Source organism: Microtus ochrogaster, chromosome 21 (genome assembly GCF_000317375.1).
Source record: "Microtus ochrogaster isolate Prairie Vole_2 chromosome 21, MicOch1.0, whole genome shotgun sequence".
Taxonomy (NCBI): domain Eukaryota; kingdom Metazoa; phylum Chordata; class Mammalia; order Rodentia; family Cricetidae; genus Microtus; species Microtus ochrogaster.
Window position 1 is genome coordinate 12,363,737 of NC_022022.1, and position 25,040 is coordinate 12,388,776.

Consider the following 25,040-nt stretch of genomic DNA (forward strand, 5'->3'; position numbering starts at 1 on the left):
CCTCTCCAGTCCAAAGAGCAGTCAGGGTTCCCTGCCCTGTGGAAAGTCCAAAGTCCTCCCACCTCCATCCTGATCTAGGAAGGTGAACATCCAAACTGGCTAGGCTCCCACAAAGCCAGAACATGAAGTAGGATCAAAACCCAGTGCCATTGTCCTTGGCTTCTCAGCAGCCCTCATTGTCTGCCATATTCAGAGAGTCCGGTTTTATCCCATGCTTTTTCAGTCACAGTCCAGGTGGCCTTGGTGAGCTCCCAATAGATCAGCCCCACTGTCTCCGTGGGTGGGTGCACCCCTCTTGGTCCTGACTTCTTTGCTCATGTTCTCCCTCCTTCTACTCCTCATTGGGACCTTGGGAGCTCAGTCCAGTGCTCCAGTGTGGGTCTCTATCTCTATCTCTATCCATCCCCACTATTTGTAATTGATATCTGGCATCAATATGAGCCAAGAATATGTGACTGAATGAGTCGTAGACATAGGAAAGAAAATATTATTTTTAGTCTGCTAAATAAATGTATCAATAGACTTCTGATGGTTCATCATTTCTGTATAGATTCTTGCATTTCTCAGTTCTTCTAAGAAAAGCTCCTATTTGGACAATATGTTGATTAACATGGAGAACTACTAGGCAAACAGGAAGAATATGGGACTAAGAAAAATCTATCCTTAAACAGGATATCTATATCACACCCTCCCTTCTCAAGGCTCATTTGTAGCTAGGGAGTGGGAATATTGTAAGAGTTCAAGCTTGTAGATGGTTTAAAAGAAAGAGTATTTCCTAGACATATCAGGGAAGTTGCACATATTACTTCACAGCAATTGAACCAGCATGCAAAATAGCTGTAGAATTTCAAGGCAGACTATGTCCAAGCATGAAAAGGAGTGGTGGGTATGAGGTCCCATCACTAGCAGAGGAGCTACTGGCAATTGAGAGCTGCTGAGATCTGGAGAATTAGTTTGAGTTAAAGGTGTGGCCCCTCAGGGGTTCACTATACTCCACAATGATTCTCAACTTGTGAGTCACACATTTCAAATATCCTACATATTAGATATTTACATTACGATTCATAACAGTAACAAAATTAAATTTATAAAGTAGCAATGAAATAATTTTATGGTTGGAGCTCACCACACCATGTGATTAAAGTATCACAGATTTAGAAAGTTTGAAAACCACTGCTCCAGTTGGTAGCTACATGTATAGATAGCATTAAATACACTTGATTGGTTAGGGAAAAATACACAAATTTGGATAGAAGCAATGGATAACTTGGGAGGAGGTGAATGTGGGAATCAATATGATTTAACCTTGCATGAAATAAGAAAGAAAAATTTAAAAATAGGAAAAAAATTCACATACAAAACTCATACATATTACTTATGACAATTATTTTTAAATAATGTTTGCATACTAATCCCAGTTCCTCCTCCCTCCCCTCTTCCCCCTCCCCCAACTTTTCCCCCATCTTACTCCCTATTTATTCCTCAGAGAGGTGGAGGCCTCCCATAGTTTATGGCTTTGCTTCATTCTATCCAAGTACTTTTTGTCATTTAAATATATCTTTTTGCAAAATATTTTAGTGTAATTACTCAGTAATGTAGGGATAAGTCCCACCCCTTAGGGGGCATGTTTGCCTTGGGCTAATGTTTACCTATAAATCTGGCTAGCGTGCTCACAGCACTTGCTTCTGCTTTCCTGGTCTCTGTGCGAACGGTGGTTCTGTAAGTCTATTTCTCCATTAAAGCTGTATACATATTTTTACAATCTGTCTGCATTCGTTTATGCGGTTACACAGTAATACAAGTGTGTCCTATTTACAGCAATGAGTGAGTATGTAATGTGAATCCGTAGCGAGATAAGTCAAGGTCCACAAGATGTTTAATGAGGAGACAGAAAAATAAAATCAAGAGAAATGAGATGAATGAGTTTTTATATGGCAGTATTTGAGGAGTAGGGACGTCCCTTAATTTGTGAAGTCCTGAGTATGTGTTGTCAGGAGACAGTCTTTCAAGGACCAAAGTCTTAGGGACATGAAAAATTGACAAGACATTCCTTCCAAAGGTGAGGCTCAGAGGGATAGTAAGCCTTCCCTTTAGTCTGTGTGGGGATGGCCACGGTGTATGCCGAAAATGCCCTCTGCAGCTTTTTTATCCTGAATATTTACAGCCCAAGCACGGCTTCCCTGTAAAGACTGCTCCACTAATTTAACTAAACCTAACTCCTCTGCTCAGCTGTATGCAATAACCCCGTCTCCCTGTTCAACTGTATATAACAAACCTGAGGTGCTGCAGCTTCCCTATCATAGAGCCCAACTGACATATCTCAGCTGTCCTGTGTTCCCGTGTTTGTCTTTTTCTCATACCCTCACCAGCCCTTTCTGGCCAATCTCTGAAGCCACACAAGGATACAGCAGTAGAGAACATAGGCAGACTGCTACACTTGTTGTCTTGAAATATGTGCAGTTGTTTCCTCCAAATTAACCTGTTAAGCATCTTTAAAATTCATGTGTAAAATTTAAAACATGATTAACCAACAAAATTGAAAAGTTTCTCTACTCATAAGGTGTATCACAACCAGTATTCGGCAAATAGATTGAAAAATTTAAAAGGTGCTCATTGTATTCATTGAGCTACATGGAAACATTTTGATAAATGTTACTTTCCAAAAAGGCTAATCAGTCATAAAAATCAACACTTTTAAAATAAAAGAAAATACTAAACTATCTACTTGATTGAAAATATTCAAAGAAATACAAGGAAATATTTATTACTGTCAAACTGATAATTCTATTAAAATATTGACACATTTTAGTAAATACAGTTAGTCACTTGGTGATCTTATATTCATATTTATTACCCTTTATAAATTAGATATATGGCGAGTTTGTCAGAAGATAGAAGTTGACACCAATAATGTAGGTGTACTATCATATGAGGGATTAATTAATACATGAATATTAAACATTTCATTTCAAACTCTCTAACATAGAAAAAATTAAAAATACCTGTACTCTTAAAAATGCTCTGGTTTTATATGGGAAAATAAAATATCAAGGATAATTTAATGCTTCCCAAAATTTTAGGAACATTATTTGATAAATATATTTTTAATTTTTCTGTTTGCCATTCATTTTTATTCATGTAGCCTCCTGAATAAGTTATTTACTTGCTCAGAATTTTTACATAACCATAGTAATTATTTAAATCATTTTACATATTCTCAGTTTGGCCAATAACATGGTATTGATAAAGCCTCTAGTATCATTTAGAGACAGCATTATTACTCTTTGAAACTTTTCTGTTTTTTATAGGATATTCTTGGCCCATTTTCTACCTTAAGGAAGAGTTCTAGAATTCATAGTTATTCCTCTGAACCTAAAATTATAAAAGCATAAATGTATGTATATGTTATTATGATTATAATTTTGCATACCCAAATATATGTTTGTATATGATGCATTAGTTACTTTTTAAAAACTACATTTTTTGCATTGCTGCTCCAAATTTCAGAATGATTAAGAATACAATCCTTATTAGTCAGAGGCTCCCAACAGAACTCTAAAGAAGGATTAAATTACAAAAATAAGGAATTGAAAATTTATCTGTCTATATACAACATAGATAAAACTAGCAGGTTATTTGTAAGACAGTCAAGTGTTGGAAGACCTGAAGTATGAAAAGAGGACAGGAGACATGCAGATAAGAGCATAGAAACCAAACAAAGGAAGCCTGAGCAATGGAGGGCAGTGAAGCACCATGGCCAGACAGAACCCGCATTCAAAAAAGACTTTTCTTATTCTGAAAACACCATAAAGTAAAGATCTGCATTCCACTCAGGTGAAAATACATCTTGGGGGTTAGCAGGTACCCTGAAAATAAAAGAAACTTAGCCATTTGGGAAAACTGGTTATTTAGACTACAGAATATTTGAACCTCCTGAGAAGACAGAAACTGGTATGCAAATTAATCAGTTTATTAACTGAAAAAAAAGTACCACCCTTTCAAAAATCCATAAAGTTTACACTAAATATCACACTTAAAATGCTTACATCCCATGTATGTAAGGAAGTAGGAAAATGCACCTCTTGCCTTGAGAAAAATAGCAAATGCAAACGACTAAAGTATGTTGAATGGAATAGAGTTACCACAGCTCTGTTCACGTCGCTCAATAGGAAGACTTGTAACCACATAAAACTGGATCTCTAGGTGATCAAACAAACTCTTCTGATGGCATCTACATGAACACTCATACACACACACACACACACACACACACACACACACACACACCCCATAAGCATGTATACACACTCTCTCTCTCACACACACACAGCACATACCCATAAAAATAAAAGCTTTTTGAAGTAGCATAGATAAAATATTCACTTCAGATATATTTCTGTGTGTTTGTTTCTTTCTTTCTTACCCATTTAGGACTCCACCTACATCAGAAACAGAAACACACTGTGTACTTGACAGTAACCCATACATCTTAGCAAAATCATCTGTTTTTAGATTTCATTCATTTTTTCTACATGCAGTACATATTTCCCCAGGAGTTCACATGACATAATCATCCCCCAGGTAATCTAAGTAGATAAATTACTGAGCTGTTTGCATTTTAGTAGAGAGAATAAACTTTGTTGAATCTAGACTGCAGCTTCCCTACAAAGAGCAGCAGAACTGCTTTTCTTTTGTCCTTTGGAGTCCCTTATCTTTTCAGTGGCAATTTCAGTGGGTATCTGAAACCCAGTATATCTTTGCCTCTTGAGTCCCATTTGACTGTGTGGAAAAAAAAATAAATTCTTTCTGTGACCATTCAGTCTATCTGATTGTCCTGTGACATTGTTGATAATCAGAATTTGTTCAGATACTTAAGATGGGAAATCAGCTGTTTTCTACTCTACTGAAATTCATTTTGTTATCCAACCTCTGCTGATCTCTTTCCTCGCCTCAAATTTTAACCTAGCCCATCCCTGGCTCCCACTATGAGCGAATAGGCCCAAATAGAGTTGTATGCTGCCTCTGAGATTTTGAATTCCCATATCAGAATAAAATAGTTATTTCCCCTCTTAATAGAAATAGGTTCTTTTCTAATACACTATATCCTGATTACACTCCAATTCTCCCCAGCTCCCATCTCAGCCAGTTCCACAACCCTTCTGTCTCTCCTTGGGAAAGAACTGGATTCTAAGAATTAACAACAACACATGATGAAATAAAGTACAATATGCTATCACAAACACCATCACATCGAATTTGCACAAGGAAAATAAACCAAAGGAACAGAACCCGTACCGAAGGCACAAGAATCTGAGACCCCTGTGTTCACACACTAAGGAGGCCTGTGAAAGTAATAACCTGAAAGTTATAACATATATGCAGAAGACCTGGTGCAGGTCTGTGTCAGCCCTGGTTTGATGCTTCAGTCTCCGTGAGTCCACGTGACATTTGCTCAGTTCATTTACGAGGTCTTGTTCTCTTCTTGTCCTCCATTCTCTCTGGAGGACACCCACCTCTATTACTCAGAGATCCCTGATATCTGAGAGTTGGAATTTAATGGAGACATCCCATTAAGATGTTCCAAAGTTTCTCTATGTAATATCTGGCTGGGGAAATCTCTGTATTTCTTCCAATATGCTGCAGGAAGAAACTTCTATGGCTGAATAAAGTATATACTAATTTAGGAGTAGAGAAGAATATCATTAGGAGTCAACCTACTGTTACTTTTTTTTATAGCAGTAGTATTTGGCTTTATCTCTAGGCTATCTAGTCTCTGGTTCTTGGCCATGCAAGCACTGTTAGGTATGAGCTCCGTCTTATAGAATGGTGCTTAAGTTTAATCGGACATTCTGGTGGGTTACCCTCAAAAGCATTGAGTCACAATTGCCCGTGCGTATTTCTTGCAGGATCAAAGACTTTTGTGGCTGAGGTGATGTTTATGTTCCTCTGTTGGTAGCCTGCAAAGTGTGTTCCCATACCAAAGTTGCTAGAATGTAGGGGTGCAGGTTCTATGTAGGCAGCAGCTTGACGTCTCCATGTTTAATGAGTTATTCGTTTGCTTTCTTTTGCAATTGGGCAGTGCTGTAAGTGTGTGGAGAGCAACCTATTCTCTTGAAAACACTTGATTTTGAAATCTCTTGATTGGGGATTTTCTCAGGACCTCGGTGGCCAATAACTCAATTGAATGTTAGCCGGTTCCGGTACTCTACGTTCCACCTGGTGAAAAAATACAGCAAACTGGGGCTCTATATCCGTCATTATTTGGAGAATTCGTTAGGATCAATTTTATATATTTTAGTAAATTTCCACTACTTTATGTTTCTATACCACCCATCAAATGTCTTTCCTATCTGTTTCTTCTGTCATTCCCCCCTTAACCTCACCTCCTCCTTTCTCCCTGATCCTCCGGTTTCTGTTTCCCCATTCTCCAATCCATGCATAAAATTAATTCTGTTCCCCCTTCAAGGGAGATCTATGTGTACCCCTCTAGTCCCTTCCTCTATACCTAACATAATAGTCTGTCTGTCCCTTTAAGGGACAAGCCCCTCCCATCCCCCCCCCTCCCTTCAGCAGAGACTAGCATATTTTCCTCAGCTTCCAGCCTGCTATCTCTCTGCCTGTCTCTTTAGAAGAGGTGATTGTGGTCTCCTCTCCTGTCCCCACATCTCTCTTCTCTCTCTGTTTCTCTCCCCCTTCCCTCTGTTTCTCTCTCTCTCTCTCTCTCTCTCTCTCTCTCTCTCTCTCTCTCTCTCCCTTTCCCTTATTTCCATAACCCACTAAATAAATACTCACTCTGCATAGTGTGCCTATCCATCTCAGTCTCTCACTGGATATGGCTCTTCGTGGGGCTGATTGTTCCTCTGACCCACCGAGGTCTCTCACCGCCTGCCTCTCACCAGCCTGGGAGCCACAGAGACCTCAGGTTGTGGGTCTGGCTGCCCCTCGTAGCCAGCTGCCGCCCTTCTGGGAACCACGCTGCAGCGTTTTATCTGAGCCATTTCTCCTAAGCTTTCTGGGTCTTCAAACTGTAGCTTTATTTTCATCTATTTAGTGACATCATGAAATGCAGAGGCTCTATTTGTAATCTAACTCTGTCTCTCATTAGCCATGCCTACCTAAATTAAAAGAGAGAGAGAGAGATAGTTTTTAATCTTTCTTCAAATATATAAGGTTTAAGTTCCCTTGTCTCACAAATTGTTATGCTATATAAATGTAATTATCATTCAACCATTAATCTTTTACTTAGTAACATCTTCAGGTAGCATGATGATGGTTGTAAGAAGAGATGTAAAATATACATTTCTTAATATTCAGGTATTCCAAAGCTAGTGAGTAAAATGGGGATTAAGGGCCATGATTGCAATGAACAGTGGTAAATGCCACAGGAAAAGGAGGAATTATATGTCAGAGACAAGGCTGTATTAAAAACCTGGAAAGAGATTGACAGTGAATTGAAATGTGAAGTCAAATAAAGACAATAAGAAAAGAAACTGAAAGAAGAAAGTGTTGTTTATAAAGATGCTGTGGAGAAGATACATGGTGTTTGGGAAGAGTTATAAGTAAATCAGTAGAGCTGGAATATTTTCATCTAACAATTAGTGAGCTGATTCCAGGGAGACCAGAGTCCACACACATAACCTGTGTTTTGTGCTAAGGGACTTACATTTTTGCCATTGAGTCAATGGGGAGCCACTAAAGGATTCAGAAGGATCAGATTTGCATTCGGAAAGAACCTCTGCATTCTTATTAAACACTCAGCTGCGATTATATAAATGATCATCTCTTTACTGAACCTGAATTCATGGATTTGCAAAGATTAAAGTTAATTAGAAAAAGACCCATAGCATAGTCTCATTAGCTTAAGAACTTACCAGTCACATTTCTACCTTCTGACTAAATCATAAAGAACTGGACACTAAACTCTATGAGCCATTAGAAGTCACTGCAATTTCCTGCTGTCACTCCGTCAGGCCCTGTGGTCTACAGCAAAGTTCAACACACTTCATCATTTGCTAGTACTTCTACAATGTCATGCTGTGAATTTCTCCAAAATAATCTTTATCAAGAGAATATTGTAGGGTGGAAAGGAACACGATTGCTGGGAAGATCAGAGTGGTAGTAAGTTTGTAGTGGGGCTATAAATTCATTTCGTATAATCTTGTTTCACTAATTTGTTAAATCAATGACATTGTTTTCATAGCCCAATTAAAAAATTATTGTCAAATTTCATTTGCTTTAATTAGTATGCCAACCTGATATAAAATAAAATAATATTAGGTTTACCATGTCAGCTTTGCATAAACTTCCACTGATTGTTACCTGGTATCTATAGTCATGAAGTTTTGTCTAAGCTGACAGATGGTTTGTTCCAGGAGTGTTGAAAGAGCTCTGTTAAAAATGGCAATTGTGTAACCCCAAATGTTTTTTGAGCTCCATGGTACAAACTATAAATCATCAACCAGCTTTGTCTTTTCCTTGTCTGGTGGTAATTCTAATAATTTCCAATGAGTACTTAAATGTAATTACAAAAGTATTTTGAAAAAGAAGATATATACTGCTTATGGAAATGTAACTTAATCTAGCTACTGAGAAAACAGAATAGAAGTTCTTCAAAACACTAAAAATAGTCCCTCCCTATGGCCCAGTTAAACCCCTGCCGAGCATTTACCCAAAGGGCACTAGGTCATCATAGCCCAGAAATGTTTGCATAACAACATTTACTGCAACAATTCAGAATAGCTGAGTCAGGACCCAAACTAGGTATATATAAACAGAGAAATAGATAAAGACTTGATACATTTACACAATGGATTTTTTCATCCATGAACTGAATTAAATTATGTCATTTTGATGGAAAATGGTTATAGCTTGATATTATCATAAGAATCTAATAAAGTCAGCCTCAGAAATACAAATTTTGCATGTTTTCTCTTACTTGTTGATCTTTCACTTAGTACAGATAAAATCATGTAAAAATATGATATGAAACTATACATGAAACTGTCAGAAACAAAAGAAACTAAAGGATGAGAAGGGTAAGAAAGGGGAAATCGGAAATTTGGGGGGCATGTGTTCAAACCATATTTTCTAGCAACCACAGCATGCTTATGACTCTCTACCATACACTGTGGAAATAAGCCAATTTCTTTGGAAAGGAATTTAATGACCTTAACATAAATGATTTAGGATTTCCATTAGTGAAAATGTTTGTGCTGTTTACAAGAGGACATTATGAAGAACAAATGCCTTGTGCCTGGTGAAGTGGCTCAGAGTGCAAAAGTTCTACTCATACAAACCCTATTGCCTGAGTTCAAGCAGAGGGTCCCATATTAGAAGAGAAAATTTACCTCACAGAGTTGGCTGCTGACCTCCCCAAATGGACCCAAACTCACCCAAGCGCAGTATAACTGCCCCTACACACACAGACACACACACACACACACACACACACACACACACACACACACACACACACACAAATAATGATTAAAATAAAGTAAAAAAAAAGAAAATTAATTCTTATAGTAAGAGACTGGCTGAAATTTGGATACTGATATCAGTTTGATTTTATTTCATTAATCGAGTATTTAAAAAATACATTAATAACTTCATTCTTGGATAATCTGTTTTCACCTGTAATGGTGTTGAAAACCAATCCTAGGGCCTTGAATATGCTGAGGAGGCCTCTCTGCAATAGGGAAAATCATGTCTCAAACTCATACAGTAGAGATACAATGTTGGCTTGAAATACTGATTTTGAGGTGCCTAGAGGAAATTAATCAGTGGCATCTAGCAAACATTGCATATGTAAATACTGTATATTAAGTAATTGGAAAATTATCTCATTCATTTATTTAATCACCAAACATTGTTGATTAAGTGACACCCGAATGCAAGACACTGCTCTGAATGCTTGAACTCAAAAGATGTTTCCCAGAATATAATCTAATAAGGAAATAAACTGCCGGGCGGTGGTGGCGCATGCCTTTAATCCCAGCACTTGAGAGGCAGAGGCAGGCAGATCTCTGTGAGTTTGAGACCAGCCTGGTCTACAAGAGCTAGTTCCAGGACAGACACCAAAACTACAGAGAAACCCTGTCTCGAAAAACCAAAAAAAAAAAAAATTAAAAAAAAAGAAAAAAGAAAAGAAATAAGCCATATAATAAATAGTAGATATAGCAGCAATAAATTAATAGATAATTATAAGATTCTTAATTTAGAACAGTTACAATCTGTGGAGGATTAGATAGAAATAGTTTAAAAATAAACAATGAAAACTATTATCTAAAGAAGTGACTAGAAGAGCAGAAAAAAATAAGAAAAAAATGTGGTGGGACATTAGGAATTAAGTCAACAGCAATTTTCACTTATATAATGAATGTAAAAATAAAATGTTGACAGGTTTATCCTATCTTTCAATAATTCTCATTTTTTATTTAAACATAATGAAATCTCTCAATGTTAGTAAACAAATGAAACCAAAACAGTATGGGATTTTTCTTTAGTACACTAAGACATATTTAAAATATGAAGATATCATAAAAATATGAAAGAGATATACCATAGCCTCTCATTCAAGCAATACTGAAATATTTAAAATGGTATTTAATGAATTATGCAAATAAAAATTTCCTTTATAATATCAAGTACACACATTTTATTAGTTTCAATTATTCTTAGTATTACCTATGCATACAACTTTATTTTTGAAACTAACACTTTTAATGCTACTAAATAAAGTTATTGTAATGCTGTATAGATTTCAAAATAAATTATGTCTATTTTTTGCATAAAAGGCTAATATTCTGAGATATTTACAAGAATATACTATGTTGGAGGAGGTTGCTTTTTCATTTTCTGGTCACCTAGACTCCCAAAATAAACACACAGAAACTATGTATATAAATCACTGTTTGGTCAATCCCTTTAATGTATTTTGCTAGCTAGATCTTATATCTTAAATTAACCCATTTCTATTATTTTCTCCTTGCAAGTTTCTGGCTGGCAGCTCACGTCTTTCTTCTCTGGCAGTGCAATGCTTCTCCTTGACTCTGCCTACTCTCTCTCTGATATATCTCCTCCAGCCTGGCTAAATTGTGTAAAGCCATTGGCTGAAGAAAATAGCTTATTTATTAACCAATAAAAGCAACATATATACTTTGGACTTCCCACACCAATAATATTTTCATGCATCTACTTAATTTTCAGGATTTATTAACATTAAAATTTACATATTTTGTTAATATTTTGGAATATGTTTTAAGGTGACAGTAGTTATTAATCTGAAATCACAAGACACTTCTGAAATAAAGTAGACACTTCTTTCCTATAATTGAATGACCCTTTAGATGAACAAAGGTAAAACAAAATACAAAGCACTTCATGGACTTTTCCCCTTACACAAGAAATACTTCATGGATGGCTATGTACAGATGCATTGCACAGTATGAACTCAGTGTCATTAAACTAATGGTATGGAAGTGTGATAAGGATTTGACAAAACAAATGACTAAGTAAAAGGCATAGAAGTCTACTTGGAGGAAAAAGCAATTGCGCTGTTTTATTTTAGCAGGGAGCCAGAGGGAGGTAGGGAGCTTGTGGATTTCTGCTGCTTTGTTTAGAGCTCTGTTGTACCGTGGCAGGTTTAGTACAGCTTTGATTTATTACTGAATTTGATTGTTCTCTACAAATGACTGAGTTTCTCTTGAAGAAGTGTGCTGTAAGGATGCTCTGATCATCTGTTTTCATTTGTAATATAATTACCACACAGTACTTAGTTTAGAGCCCTAGACATCATCATCCCTCCCTATCAGTTCTATCTGGCAAGCTTTCCCGCACTTAGTTTTATAAAGCCTGTGTTACAAATGCTACCCCAATGCTGAAAAATGCAAAAAATACAGATCTACAAGGGCAAATGTCCACACAGAACTCTTATCCCAATTATTAATACAGTGAACCTAAACTCAAAGTGTTTTATTTCTACAAAAAGAAATGTTGCTACAAGAATACCTGTTGATCTTGAAATTTACAATGTATAATGATGTTTTCATCATATAAAGTAGATATTTTATGGTATTTAGGAAGAGAAAATTTATCTAAATACAAGTAGTACAATTATTGTTATCTAATCATTATTACATGTACTTGCAGACTACATAAAAAAATAAACGTTCTGTCAACCATCACATCTTGATAAAAGTTTTGAATTTTCAGTCTCACAGAGGATTTTACATTGCTGAGAATAAGAATTCTAACTCTTATATATGAATTTCTAAAAAAAATCTTTTTATTATACCATGTTAATAATAGAATGGAAATAGGTTTTTTAAAGATGTAAATTTAAAAAACAGCCATAAAGATTCTCTAGAAAGTTATCCCAAAGTGTGTGGGCACAATGGCAGTTTCAAGATAAATACTTTCAACTTTTCATGCAAAAATTAATTGTAAATTATAAATGTGACTTTGATTGTTGGGTTGTAATTAATTAAGTAAATAATTACTAAGTAATTTTACCCCTTTTCTATTATTCTGTGGTCACTTCAAATGCACAATCCATTCCTTCATAATGAAATTTTGAGATGTAGTTTGCTTTCTGTTATCTACATTCTGTAAAAAAAAAAAAAGAATCAAAATAGTTAATACACAAGTGCAGAATGAATAATAACTTGATGAAAGAGACAGTATGATAAGAAACTTTCATAATTTTACCTGTCTAAACATTTTTTTTCTTTTTTTCGAGACAGGGTTTCTCTGTAGCTTTTTGGTTCCTGTCCTGGAACTAGCTCTCCTAGACCAGGCTGGCCTTGAACTCACAGAGATCCTCCTGCCTCTGCCTCCCGAGTGCTGGGATTAAAGGCGTGCACCACCACTGCCTGGCCCCTGTTTAAACATTTAAATCCTAACGTTTATGCTTACATTGAAAATAATGGAGTTATTTAAGTAAAAATTTAGAGACAAATTTTATACACAATATGCATCTGATACCTCAACCAATTTCTCTGCTTAATGTGAAAGTACACATAAGCAAGGCCATAGCTCTGTTTTGCATGCCATAGCTCTTAGGAAACATTGCTTCTTATAAAAATAATAAAAGCTGCAGTATGCTGATTTTATGAAAACATTTTTTTCTAGTGGATGTCAAATTCTTTCCACCTGTTTATCTCATTGAGGACATTTGCATTGTTTGAGTTTCAGACAAATAATGTTGTCCGAGTGCGGTCATGTTTAGTGTGAGCGAAGACTCCTTGCTCTTCGTTGCTGACTAGTCTCCCCTCTCCCAACCCAGGACTCCTTTCTGGAAAACAAAAACAAAACAAAAAAAAAATAGTTTGATTAGTTCAAAACTTAGAAATCACTTACTCTGTAATACCATTGTGTACCCCCACGAAATTTTCTTCAGATACAAGCACAGATCAAGTTGACCAGGAGACTAGATTTCAGGGATGAATAGGGAGAGATCAGTTGAGGGGACCAATGGAGTATATCTGTACTAAAAGAAACTACAAAGGCACGTCATTTATTTCTGCAATGTATTTTCAGACTTACAGAATTCCCCCCAAATAAGTGTACACTGCTTTACCCAAAACATTTTCCAATTAAGTGTCCATCAGTGGCCATACATATCTCTGAATAACCAAATGAGTCTATAAAACATGTGTCTTGAATAGAAAAACAAAACAAAACAAAACCCAAAAGAACATTGTCAGTCTAGTTGCAAACTTTATCTAAAGCACCAATTTGAAATCGAGTCCTCTGTCAATGACAGAAGGTTCCAGTGTGGTGCCTGTTTCATAATACTGTGTACAGCTGACTCTCTGCAGCTCAAGTTGCCAGCAAAGCCTGAACTGGAGCGTGAGAGTCCTTTGGTTAACAAATTCCCGCAAAATACTCCCCCACCTACAAAACCCCAGGAGCTGTAGTGATGTCATATCCGTTGCTCAGGTCTCCACACCTCTCAGCAGTTACTCCCTTTATCTTCTTGGGTCAAAACTTTTGAGGTGGGCTGGATAGCTAGCAGAAGGGGAGAGGGTAGACCGGGGCGCACCAGGTGGAGGCGCTTCAGCACCTCGGCCAGCGCCCACTGCATCGGGTCCCAGCCTTCTGTGCTCCCCGACTCCCGACTCCCCACTCTGAGATGCCTGCGGAATGATCGCCCCCCAGGGCGGCTGCTGCTGCTGCCTCTGCTGCTTCTGCCGTCGCTGCCTCTGCCTCTACTCTGCTCTGACTGGCAGGCAGAAAGTGCAACTGACGTGGGAAAGGTCTCCGCAGTGAGTGGAGTGGCTACATAAAACAGAGTAAAGAGAGGCAAAAACCCACATCAGAATGCAGGCGAGGTCCAGCCTTCTCAACCTCCTTCTTCTGTCTTTACTTGCCGGATTAGATCCTTCCAAGGTAGGGGCAATATTTTGACTTGTTTGAAATAAATGTGCAAAATGTAATGACTTGATGAAGATGGGGGCAAAATGTCCAATACTGCATGGGGGACTTCTTTCGACTACCCTGTGGTGCCTGGTGCATCCACAGTGCTCTAAAGATAACAAGGTGAACTACCAGAGGGCTAGCTAGCTTCTTAAGGTAGAGTCCTGCTGTGAAGTGGGGGAGGAGGGACCGGAGGCGATAATGTATATGTGTAGCGGGCATTGCGGTTCTCCGGGGAATTTAGCTTATTCGCTGTCCAGCTGCTTAATGCTCTCTTCTGAAGTAGGACGGGCCATCCGAGGGAGTTTGCAGTAGAAACAATGCAGTTTATATGCCTGTGTTAGATGGTGAGCGGTCTCTTTGTTGAAAGCAGGGAAGCGTTTCCAGCTGATGCTGGTCAATAATACTCCCATCGCAGACGTGCTGCGGTTTGTGTCCAAAACATTGGGGAGGCTGCTTGTAACCCAAGGCAGAGCAGCAAAGCTACACTATCTGCATGGCTAAAAGACACTGCTGCTGCGAGAGGGACTTCGTGTTTCCTTCCTTTTACTGAGGAAATTTAGGGAACCCCAAGGAAGTTCTGGTGATCCTTGTTGAGACGGGAAGAGAGAAGCCTCTTAAACTAAGGAGGGCAATAGAACGGATGAGTTACGATATAGCTGTGGAACTCTGTAAATTATCCAGCAAGGAAAATGAACGCTCAGCTCCTCTGGTACAAAGCAGAGACGGATGGAAGCATGTTTTCAGCGATGTGTGAGGAAAACCTTAATGATAAAGGCTGGTCCTTTCTGAGAGGGAATCATTCTAAGAAATGTATAGTTCTCTAGAGTCAGAGAAAAGGCAGCTGATAGAGTAAGGGATGAAAAGCATTTTTCTTTCCGTACTTAGCTGGTGGACAGCACTGTGATAGGAGTGGGAAAATTATGCCGTATTATAAATGCATTCAGTGCTGTGTTTTGAGTCTTGTAAAGTTATTTTATTGGCTGGCATTGTCTGTTTAATTAAGACAATGGACTATAACTAAGATATAACCAACTACAATCTATCATTGTGACTGTGACGTTTCAAAGCCTAACCTAATATATGGTATAGAATTATAGTGGTATAATAATACTGCAGGGTTTTCATATTTGGAGAGATCTGAGGAAAATAAAACAATTTCATTCTCAACCTATAGTTGTCCTGATGCTGACATTCTGAAAGCTTCAAACAACATGTGAGAGCCATCTTAATAAGCCTAATGTCACATTGCGTTTACTAAGTTATAGCTGTAAAACATTTTACACCTGATAAGACATCACCACTCTGTTCATGTATTTTTTTATTCTTTCCCTTTATGCTCCTGCACCTATAGTGACATATCCTATTCGGACTTTCAAGTGATACTGGCTAAAACTTGCGACTACATGTTCTCATCTATTTAATTTCGAATGCCTTGCAAAAGTATACTTTTAAGAACACAATTAATAAATTAGTACTGAATAAGTTCCTGAACTTAACATGGGCTATGGCTTTTCTTAAGAATTTGGAAGGGCAAGTTCTTATTGACTGCTTATCTGATGGACTGAATATGACTAGAATCTTTAACGCAAAAATACCATCTTTGTCAGCAGTTAGTTCTTAATATTATGCTAAATAAAGAGATGACTTCCTCAAATAAACACCTTCTTTTGTTAATTTCATCTTTGTTATTTTTTTATGAAATTTCTGATTATACAGTGTTTAAAACTTTCTGATTAGGTCACTGGCAAACTCTGAATGCCGTAGAGTTGAGAAACTCATTCACTTTACAAACTGTTCTCAGCATCCAGATGTTTCCAGACAGCATTCAAAGGCGTCTTCATGATATTTTGCTCTATATTTACATGAAATAACAGAGAATATTAAAAATTCTGTACCAGGTAATTCAATATATGAATGTTTTGGATTCATAGACAAAATATCACTTTTATGGGAGTGCATAGAGCCTAATTTTATGTTTATAAAGTGTATTTGCTTACCAAGCTTTATCAAACAGAACATTTCAAAAAGTAGCATTGTGCCCTCAAAATAACTGTCAATCAGCCTACAGAGTAAACATTTTCTCAACGGTGGTTCAGCTCCGTTCAGTTAAGCTTAGAGTTTTCAAGTTCAGAACTGTGAAAAGTTGCCTTTGATGTTTGGGAACATACAGACATTTCTTAAGAAATATAATGGAAATAGAAATCTAACCTGCTTCTTTTCATATGAGTGGAACACTAGAGCAACATAGATTTCAAGAATGAATTTCCTTTCTTTGATGCTCAACCATCTTATAAATTATGTTTTGATTGTAAATGTAAATATAATCATGTATGGGTACAGAGAAATGGCAAAGGAGAAGATCTCTAGAATTCAAAAGTATTTTAAGGTATATGATTCTATCCACATCAGATATCACCATTCTAAATCTCTGCCTGTTTTCTTGTTTAATTATTAAGAAGATAATAACTTGCTATCGCTACTACCAAATTTAATCTTATGAAAGACTATATAATGTTTGCATCTATAGATTCCCCTTCCCCGGCTGCAATCAGGGTTTATCTGTCTTAATTATAGTCTATAAAGTGCCTAGATATCCCCATATTATAGTAAATTACTTGGAAACAAATTTTATTACAATTTAAAATGTTTAAACATCTATATTCATAGAATAAACTCCACTTTCAGCATGTACTCAATTTCTTTCTTCTCATTTAATGCATTACAAAATTGGAAAGATTAGTAGTTCCTTGCCAAAGCAAGGCAATTCACCACTAATTAATTATTTGTATTTTCATATAGAAATATTGATTTTTTTCTCAGAAAATTCATTTGAATTATGTGTTCTTAATTAAAGTCTAATTAACAAGCTCCAAGATCATTTTAGAAAAAAATATAAACTCAAAAGCATATGAGATTACTTATTTTAAGAGATGTCAATCAATTCCATGGTGATGAAAAATCTGAATCATAGGCAATATGCTACACTGTCAAAAAAAATAGTACAATCTTAAAACAGAGCAATGTACAAATTGACTTAATTTTCAGTTTCTTAGACACAGCAGCATGTCTGAGTAGGAAATTCCTTACAATGGCTGCTAGGTGGCATCTCTGTGCTTTTAAAGTGAAGGCATTGAGTTCAGTAATGACCTTGATAGGAGAGTGGGTTTCTTTATTCTTTTACAAAAAAAAAAAACAAAAAACAAAAAAAACAAAAAAAAACTTCAACAGATCATCATTTGAACATTATAGTAAAACACAATCCCCATGAATCAGAGCACAGAGTGTTCTCCTCTGCAGTGCTGAGCCGTGAAGATGGGACAAAGTCAATATTTCAGGGTAGGCTGCAAACAGGGTGTTTATACTCAAATCCCACTTGAGGAACAGCTCAAACAAGGTGAAATGTACATATCTCCACAGTGCTGAGACGGCTCTACTTTAAGGACATGATAATTATAATATGAACCTTTTTTTGCAAAATGTCTTGCTAAGAGAACATTGCTTGAACTGAGGGTGCACTCTTCTCAACTTAAAAAATTATGCTCTGAACTTAGCTCAGTAAAGCTAGTTCGCGTCGCAGGCACAAACTATAACTATGATTCAGCACTAATCCCAGCACCAAACTATTTTGTTCCAGCCAAGAAAGCATAAACATAATTCCTGCCCTAAATAAGAGAATTGCAAGAAAGCAATATGAGTGTGATAGAAATGAAAGGAATTTCAATAGTTATATTGGTAAATGTCTCAAAATACTCATTCAAATGATCACCCTAAATTAGAACAGTACAAAGATCAATGGTATTTGGCAAGATTATATAGATTCACACCAGTACCCCTGCAATAATAAATAACTAGTGTTCAAAGTAGCCCTTCTATATTTGAAAAAGAAAAAAAAATCTCTCTGTTCTCACTTTGTCTAAGTCATCAGTAAACTAATTGAACTTTTACTTTGGAAAAGTGATTATTATTTCCCATTCTTCTTTCAGGAAAGTTGAAAAGGTTACAGCGCCACTGATTTCCTTCATTTTTCTTTAAAAAGTGTGTTTCCTGAATCTTTGCAACTGATTCTTGTGTGATTACTACTCACTAACAGAAGAAAACTCTTGGGTCCATTATTTCTGTTTCTGGATTTTCTCTTGATATGTATCACTTTTCATGACACTGTGAGAAAGCATATCAGGGCCCTTAATATGAAATCGTTAGGCAATCTTATGTGTGTGCATGTGTATGTTGCACGTGCACGTTTACATTCATGTTCATATAAATACGGACAGATACACATGAAATATGCATGCAGGCATATGTGTGTTTGCACCTGTGTGGAGATCTTAATGTAGAGGTCTTCCTCGACCTTGTTTTACTTTTTTTTTTTTTTACTTAAGGGGGGTTTCTTACTGAAATCCAAGCTTGCTGATTTGACTTTTCCCAAAAGACTTCCTGTCTCTACCTTCAGAATGTTCTGAGATTATTGGCACCCAAGAGGCCCAACACAGACTCAGGACACTGAGTCTGACTCTTACATGGTTAATTCTTTATGAACTTAGATATCTTCCTAGCTTCATATTCTCAAAACCTTTTTGTTACACCATACAATAACTCTCTCATTTTACCATAATATTTGATACTTCATCAAAATTTAATCATTTTCTTTATGGGTTATACTTAGTGAGATCACAACATTAGAAGGCCTGAGGATAAACCTCTAAAATAATAGCACGCCATTCCTACTCTTGTAATTGGAATTCAGAGCCTCCAATTGGTTGGTCTCTACACCACAGTCCTGTTCTCCTATCCCCTCATACATGGAATATGGTTTATGACTTCTTTGTCGTCACCTATCCATCAAACCTGACAGGATCATTTACCTGTCTACTGATGCCGAAGGCCAACATTTCCTACTTCAAGAAAAAATGTGTTATTTATTGAAACAGTCTCTTTGAAAAGCAAAGTGAAAACCTATTTCCTCTCTAAAAAGATTTCTTCTCACTGAAGAGAGGTGGGAGGTATGTGAGGGGTCCACACCAAAGTTCATAGTCTGTAGCAGATTCTCCCAAGCTAAAACATGTCCAAGAATTTTCTAAAGTCTGGAAATTTTTAGAAAAAAAAACCTCAATTTTTATAATAAGAAAATATGTCAGGAAACTGGATAAAATTGCACACGGTATAATAAGGCATTCCACCTGACTTACTTAAGTGTTAATTAACCAAAATTTTTACCTAAAAGCAATCAAAACTTAATTGGCAGTAGTGAAGCTAAGAGAAGAGATTCAAAATCAAACTGCTGTCTTGATAGTTGATGTAATGTTACATTGGGTCATTGAGATGATCTGTTAATTGGAATATATGAATAATCATTCCCGGTTGGTCTTAAAGTGTTCCAGTAAGAGCAAAGGGTCTTTAAACACTACCCTTGTTTAAATTCAAAAGCATGGTTGAGATATGGTCCCTGAGTGTTTTAAAACAACAAAAAGTAGGATTTTGTCAACTCAGTGTATGACACTTCTCAGTTAAAACCTTAGAAATTGTTTTTTGATACAAAGTTAACACTATGGTTGTAATATTTATTTAAAATTTTATTTGCTGCTTTCTCAAAAAAAAAACAAAAAAAATATTTTCTGCTTGCTGTACAGTATATTGAAGTTAAAACATTTATAAAATAACTTTTAAAATACAATTTTTAGGAGGTGGAGAGCTGATTCAGTGACTAAAATATTTACTGTGCTAATATGAGGACCTGATTTGAATCTTCAGAACCCATATCAAATTCAACATAGCTGAACATGCCTGGAAACTCAGCTCTAGATGGACACAGTCGGACTCAATGTGGCCATGCCAACTCAAGCGGCCTGTCCAAGAAGGGGCAAACTTTTGGGTTCATTGCTGACATGTCTCAAAGTAGTTAATCAGAAAGCAGTAGTCTGGACTCTACATGGGCACATGTGGTCAAGGACACACACACACAATGAGGGAGAGGGACTTGATCGGGGAGGGGGAGGGAAAGGGGAGGCGGTGGCGGAAAGGAGGCAGAAATCCTTAATAAATAAATAAATAAATAAATAAATAAATAAATAAATAAATAAAAATACATTTCTCATCTAGTATGAAATCAGATAAATATCGTAAAATCACAGGAATTGTCTTTTAATTCTTCATCATTAAACTTGCCCATGGTCAATTAACTAGGCTATAGCTCATACCTGTAACTAATATCATGGCAATGGAACTTCCAGAATAACTAATAACATTAAAATATATGAAGATACATTTAAACTGTAGTATTACCTGCAAATATTATAATTCTGCCAATGGACCTTTAATCAAACTTAAAACCCTTTTGCCTCATACATTAAAAGCTCAGAATCATTCAGAGTACCTCTCATGCCCCTCTTCCCTTGCTGTTACCATTTCTCGACTTTCAGAAATGTTAAATTTATGAAAAGTTCCTCAAAGCCAGCCTACAGTTCTTGTGAAAATTCCAATTGAAACCCATCATGCAGAAGTCTACATTTATACTTATTCCCAACAAAATGCAAATGGTTCCTTAATTTCAAAAATAATTCAAAGTACTTGGGCTAATTGTGGGCAGATCACAGACAAACTGGATATACAAACTCAAATCTAACCTATATGTGACACTGCTTTGTACCTAGTGTACAAATTATAGGTTTGTATGACTATACACAGCGTGGCACCAATAAAGTAATTAAAATTCTGTGATAGTCCAATGCAACATTTAAAAAAAAGAGATGAGGAAAGGAATTTTTGTCATTTACTGAATCTTAAAATGTTCAAGGCAAGAAGGCCATGAAGAAAGGACCACCTTTACGGGGAGAATTGCTTTGTAGACTTTTTTTTCCATCTTCCTTTGAATTTATTTGTATTCTTAGTTACTTTTATAAGATTTCTACAAAGTTCTTGGCACCATCTTGCCTCTTGGTTTTTGTAATAGCATATATATGGGTGTTGTTCATCAAACAATAAACTCATCCGAGGAATTTATGACTCCATTCCTTTCTTCTAACCCAACTTACATAAAGTATATGAAGAACAACAAATACATAAAAGCAACTGAATAATATTGCTGATAGAATTTGCTCATTGGAGTAGGAGGGCCTTCCATTTATGTGTTGCTTTCATTGGTTAATAAAAAAACTGTCTTGTCCTGTTGATAGGACAGAACTTAGGTAGGCGGGGAAAACTAAATGGGATGCTGGGAGAAAGGAGGCAGAGTTAGAGAGATGCCATGGATCTTCCAGAGACAGATGCTGGGAATTTTACCCCATAAGCCACTGCCATGTGGCAATACACAGATTAATAGAAATTGGTTAAATTAAGATGTAAGAATTAGCCAATAAGAAACTAGAGCTAATGGACCAAGCAGTGATTTAATTAATAAAGTTTCTATGTGGTTATTTCGGGGCTAAGCTAGCCAGGCAGCTGTGATGAGAACAAGCGGCTCTCTCCTTGCAATAGTTCATGAAGAAGGAGTATTAAAAAGAAAATATTAGTTTAAATTGTTTGCACATTGTGCAATAATGATGTTTACATGACCTCAACTACTGTGATAGAATGTGACAGGCATAGAACTAGCATAAATTTAGCTCTCTAGAAAGCATCATGCAATTTTAATGTTATTAACAATAGCTTCCAAACACTGTTGTTGAAATAATTTTAAGAAATTTTGTTGTTAAGCATGGTGGAAAATGCATGTAATCCCCAACACTCAGAGTGATGGGAAACAAGCATCTTGAGTTCTAAGCTAGTTTGGTATTATGTAGCCAGGTCCTTTCTCAAACAACCTCAATTCACCTGGCGCAACAATAAAATTAAAATGTTTCCTAAGAACGTTTATCTCTTCTTTTTCCAAAACAAGGTGCTGCAATGTGTTCAAGTCAGACCTTCTGTCACTATCAAAGCAAACCTCCAGGATAAAATAAGAGAATAAAAATAAGTTTAGTGAAGAAACTGCAAATGCTGTGGGTCTCATGCTTTGCCCCTTCCAAAAAGAACTTCCTTTTTTCCCGTATGTCAAGATTTTATATAAGTTTAATATGCAGCTCAAATATAACGTTTTCTATAAAGTCTTGTATGGTATTTCTTCCACTTGAAAAAGAAGTAATCCCAATAAAGTAACATAAAAAAGGGTGCTTTATCTCCCTCAAAATCTATAGCCATGGACACTATGTCTATCACAGAATAGCGATAGATGAATAGGAATTAGAATGGATCTCTTTTCTCTCCCAAATTTACATAACAATTTCCAAAGAGTCTTTAAAAATATTTATACAGCATTTATTGCTATTTTATGTTACAATTGTATCTCTTTTTTTAAGTAATAAGATGTTTATTATATTATGTATCTTTTACTCTGTGTGTGTGATATGGGGGTGGTGTGTGTGTAAGGAGGGGCGATGTGTGTGTGTGGTGTGGTGTGTGTGTGGTGTGGTGCATATATGGGGGGTGATGTGTGTGTGTGTGTGTGTGTGTGATGTGGTGTGTATGTGAAGGGTGGTGTGGATGTGTGTGTGTGTGTGTGTGTGTGTGTGTGTGTGTGTGTGTGCTTGTGCACAAACCAGAGACCTTCTTGGTGTTTTCTTCAATCACTACCCACCTTATTTTTATTGAGACAGACGTCTCATAGTAACTGTATCTCACTCATTTGACTTAACTAGACTGGCTGACAGGCATACTTGAGGGGTCCTCCTGCTTCTGTCTCCCCTGAACTTCCATTCCCTGCATTTTAGAGTTCTGGTGACTGGTGATGTAACTCATATCCTTCGACTTCCATGGCAAATCCATTATGGACTAAGCAAAAGCCATCCTCTGAATCCTTCCCGTCCAAATCCTTAGGGCAGCCTCTGCGCTCTATGGCTTTGCCACTCTTTTGTCCAGTACTACCTAATAACTATCTCAGCCCGTTATCCATATATTAAGTACTTATTGAATGAATAAATAAAGACATAAAATAACAAATTCAGAACATGATCCAAGAACGGAGTGAGAAGAATTCTTAGTCCTTATGCGAAAACTGTAAGAAAAGAAGACAAGAGTCTTGTAACCTCAGTTTCTCCAAAAAAACCAGAATTATTCTCAGGATGTGTTTTTGTGCCATTGCCAGGGGTTGTAGATAGAAGTGAGTATACTTCAGTTATTCATTTCAACTGGCTACTGTTATTTGTTTATATGCCTTTATGGAAAAGCATGTTTTTGCCATGTGCAGTTTGCCCTTGTGAGAGTACACATTACTTGTGTGACTCCTCTTAGCCCTCGGAGTATAAAGTGTCTGATTCTCTGAATAAAGTTGTCTATTAAATGAGACTTTAATCCTCATTTACAGGCTCCATTCTTCCAGGTCCCACCACCTCTGGAGTAGTCAACAAGGGAATAGTTCAATTCTTTAAAATTCTGTTCTGTGTTCTCTATTTTAATAAATTTTCCCACTAGATAAGTTACTAAGGATGGGGGCAAGACTGATTGTAGGACTTTTATTTTAAAGCCTTTAAAATTTTGTATCAGCTTATTTTGACTAATGCTGAAAAGCATCTCCGTAATTTTTTTGTATTAATCTTCACTCCCAGCTGAACATCTTAGCACAGGCTCTCTGGGATGAGGCGTGCTGCATGATCTCATGGCTTTTTCATCCCTGTTTCATATGCCTTAATGTCAAGGTTTACATATCTACTTTTCCTTATTTGGTTTTCTTGTTTTAAAATGGCCATTTTCTTTATCTATGTTTATAAATCGAAATATTTTATATCTAAACAAATGTGTGTGTGCTCACGTGTGTATGTGTGTGTGTGTGTTTCTCATAGCTATTTTTTGGTTATATAATGTCTTAACTTTGTTTAGTGAGCCAGCACATTACTTATTGCTTCAAAAATCTAGTCTTTTGAAAATCTTCTCAAGATCTATGATCGTAAGGACCTACATGGCATTATGTAATGTAAGACAAGGCTTCTCTAATCTTACTATTTGAGGTTAGCACGACTCTATAGCATAATAGCTAATTATTAAAGAAATAGGTACAGTAATGTGTATATAACTCACTAATATCAGATAAACTAAGATTTTTCATTAATTCTGTAGGTTAAAATGCCCTAAAAAGATATGCCAGTAATAAAGTTGTTTAAACATCACAAAAAAAAGCCAGTTATCTAGATAATCCCAAGGAGGGGCATGAATTGAATAGGCAGTCCTTTTAATTTTTCCAACGAAGTTTAAAGATGATTAAGAAACATTATCCCAGGATGATTTAAATAGCAGTACTAGAGGGAGCAATTCCAGATGTCAGGAATTCTTCAAATAGAGAGTCTGTATTCAAAGTGTTGATGCACTGGTAACAAAATGCCACCGGTGAAATATTACCTTACAGAAGATGCCATCACTTCTGGGAATGATCTACCTCTACTGATGTGTAGGGAATTGCATATCTGGAACTAGCAGCAGAGGTTAATATTTTCACACCTAATGTGTTTCAAGACACACTGACTAGATCTTAGCAATATGATTGCCATTCAGAACAAACTGAAACCTTATCTGGCTCAAAACTCACTAAAAATTTTAATTATTATAATACAGGCGATGTTGCAGAAATATTCTACAGACAGACAGGGGTAGACTAA

The 25,040-nt window shown here is 36.5% G+C and overlaps 1 protein-coding gene across 1 annotated transcript in view; it reads left to right on the forward strand.

Moving 5' to 3' along the window:
* Positions 1-13,928: 13,928 nt before the first annotated feature.
* Olfm3 (olfactomedin 3) overlaps positions 13,929-25,040 on the forward strand; it is a 196,222-nt gene continuing 185,110 nt past the window's right edge. The window contains exon 1 of the mRNA XM_005357171.2: positions 13,929-14,391. Coding sequence (XP_005357228.1) covers positions 14,323-14,391 — 69 coding nt within the window. The 5' untranslated portion in view covers positions 13,929-14,322. The remainder of the gene's footprint in view (positions 14,392-25,040) is intronic.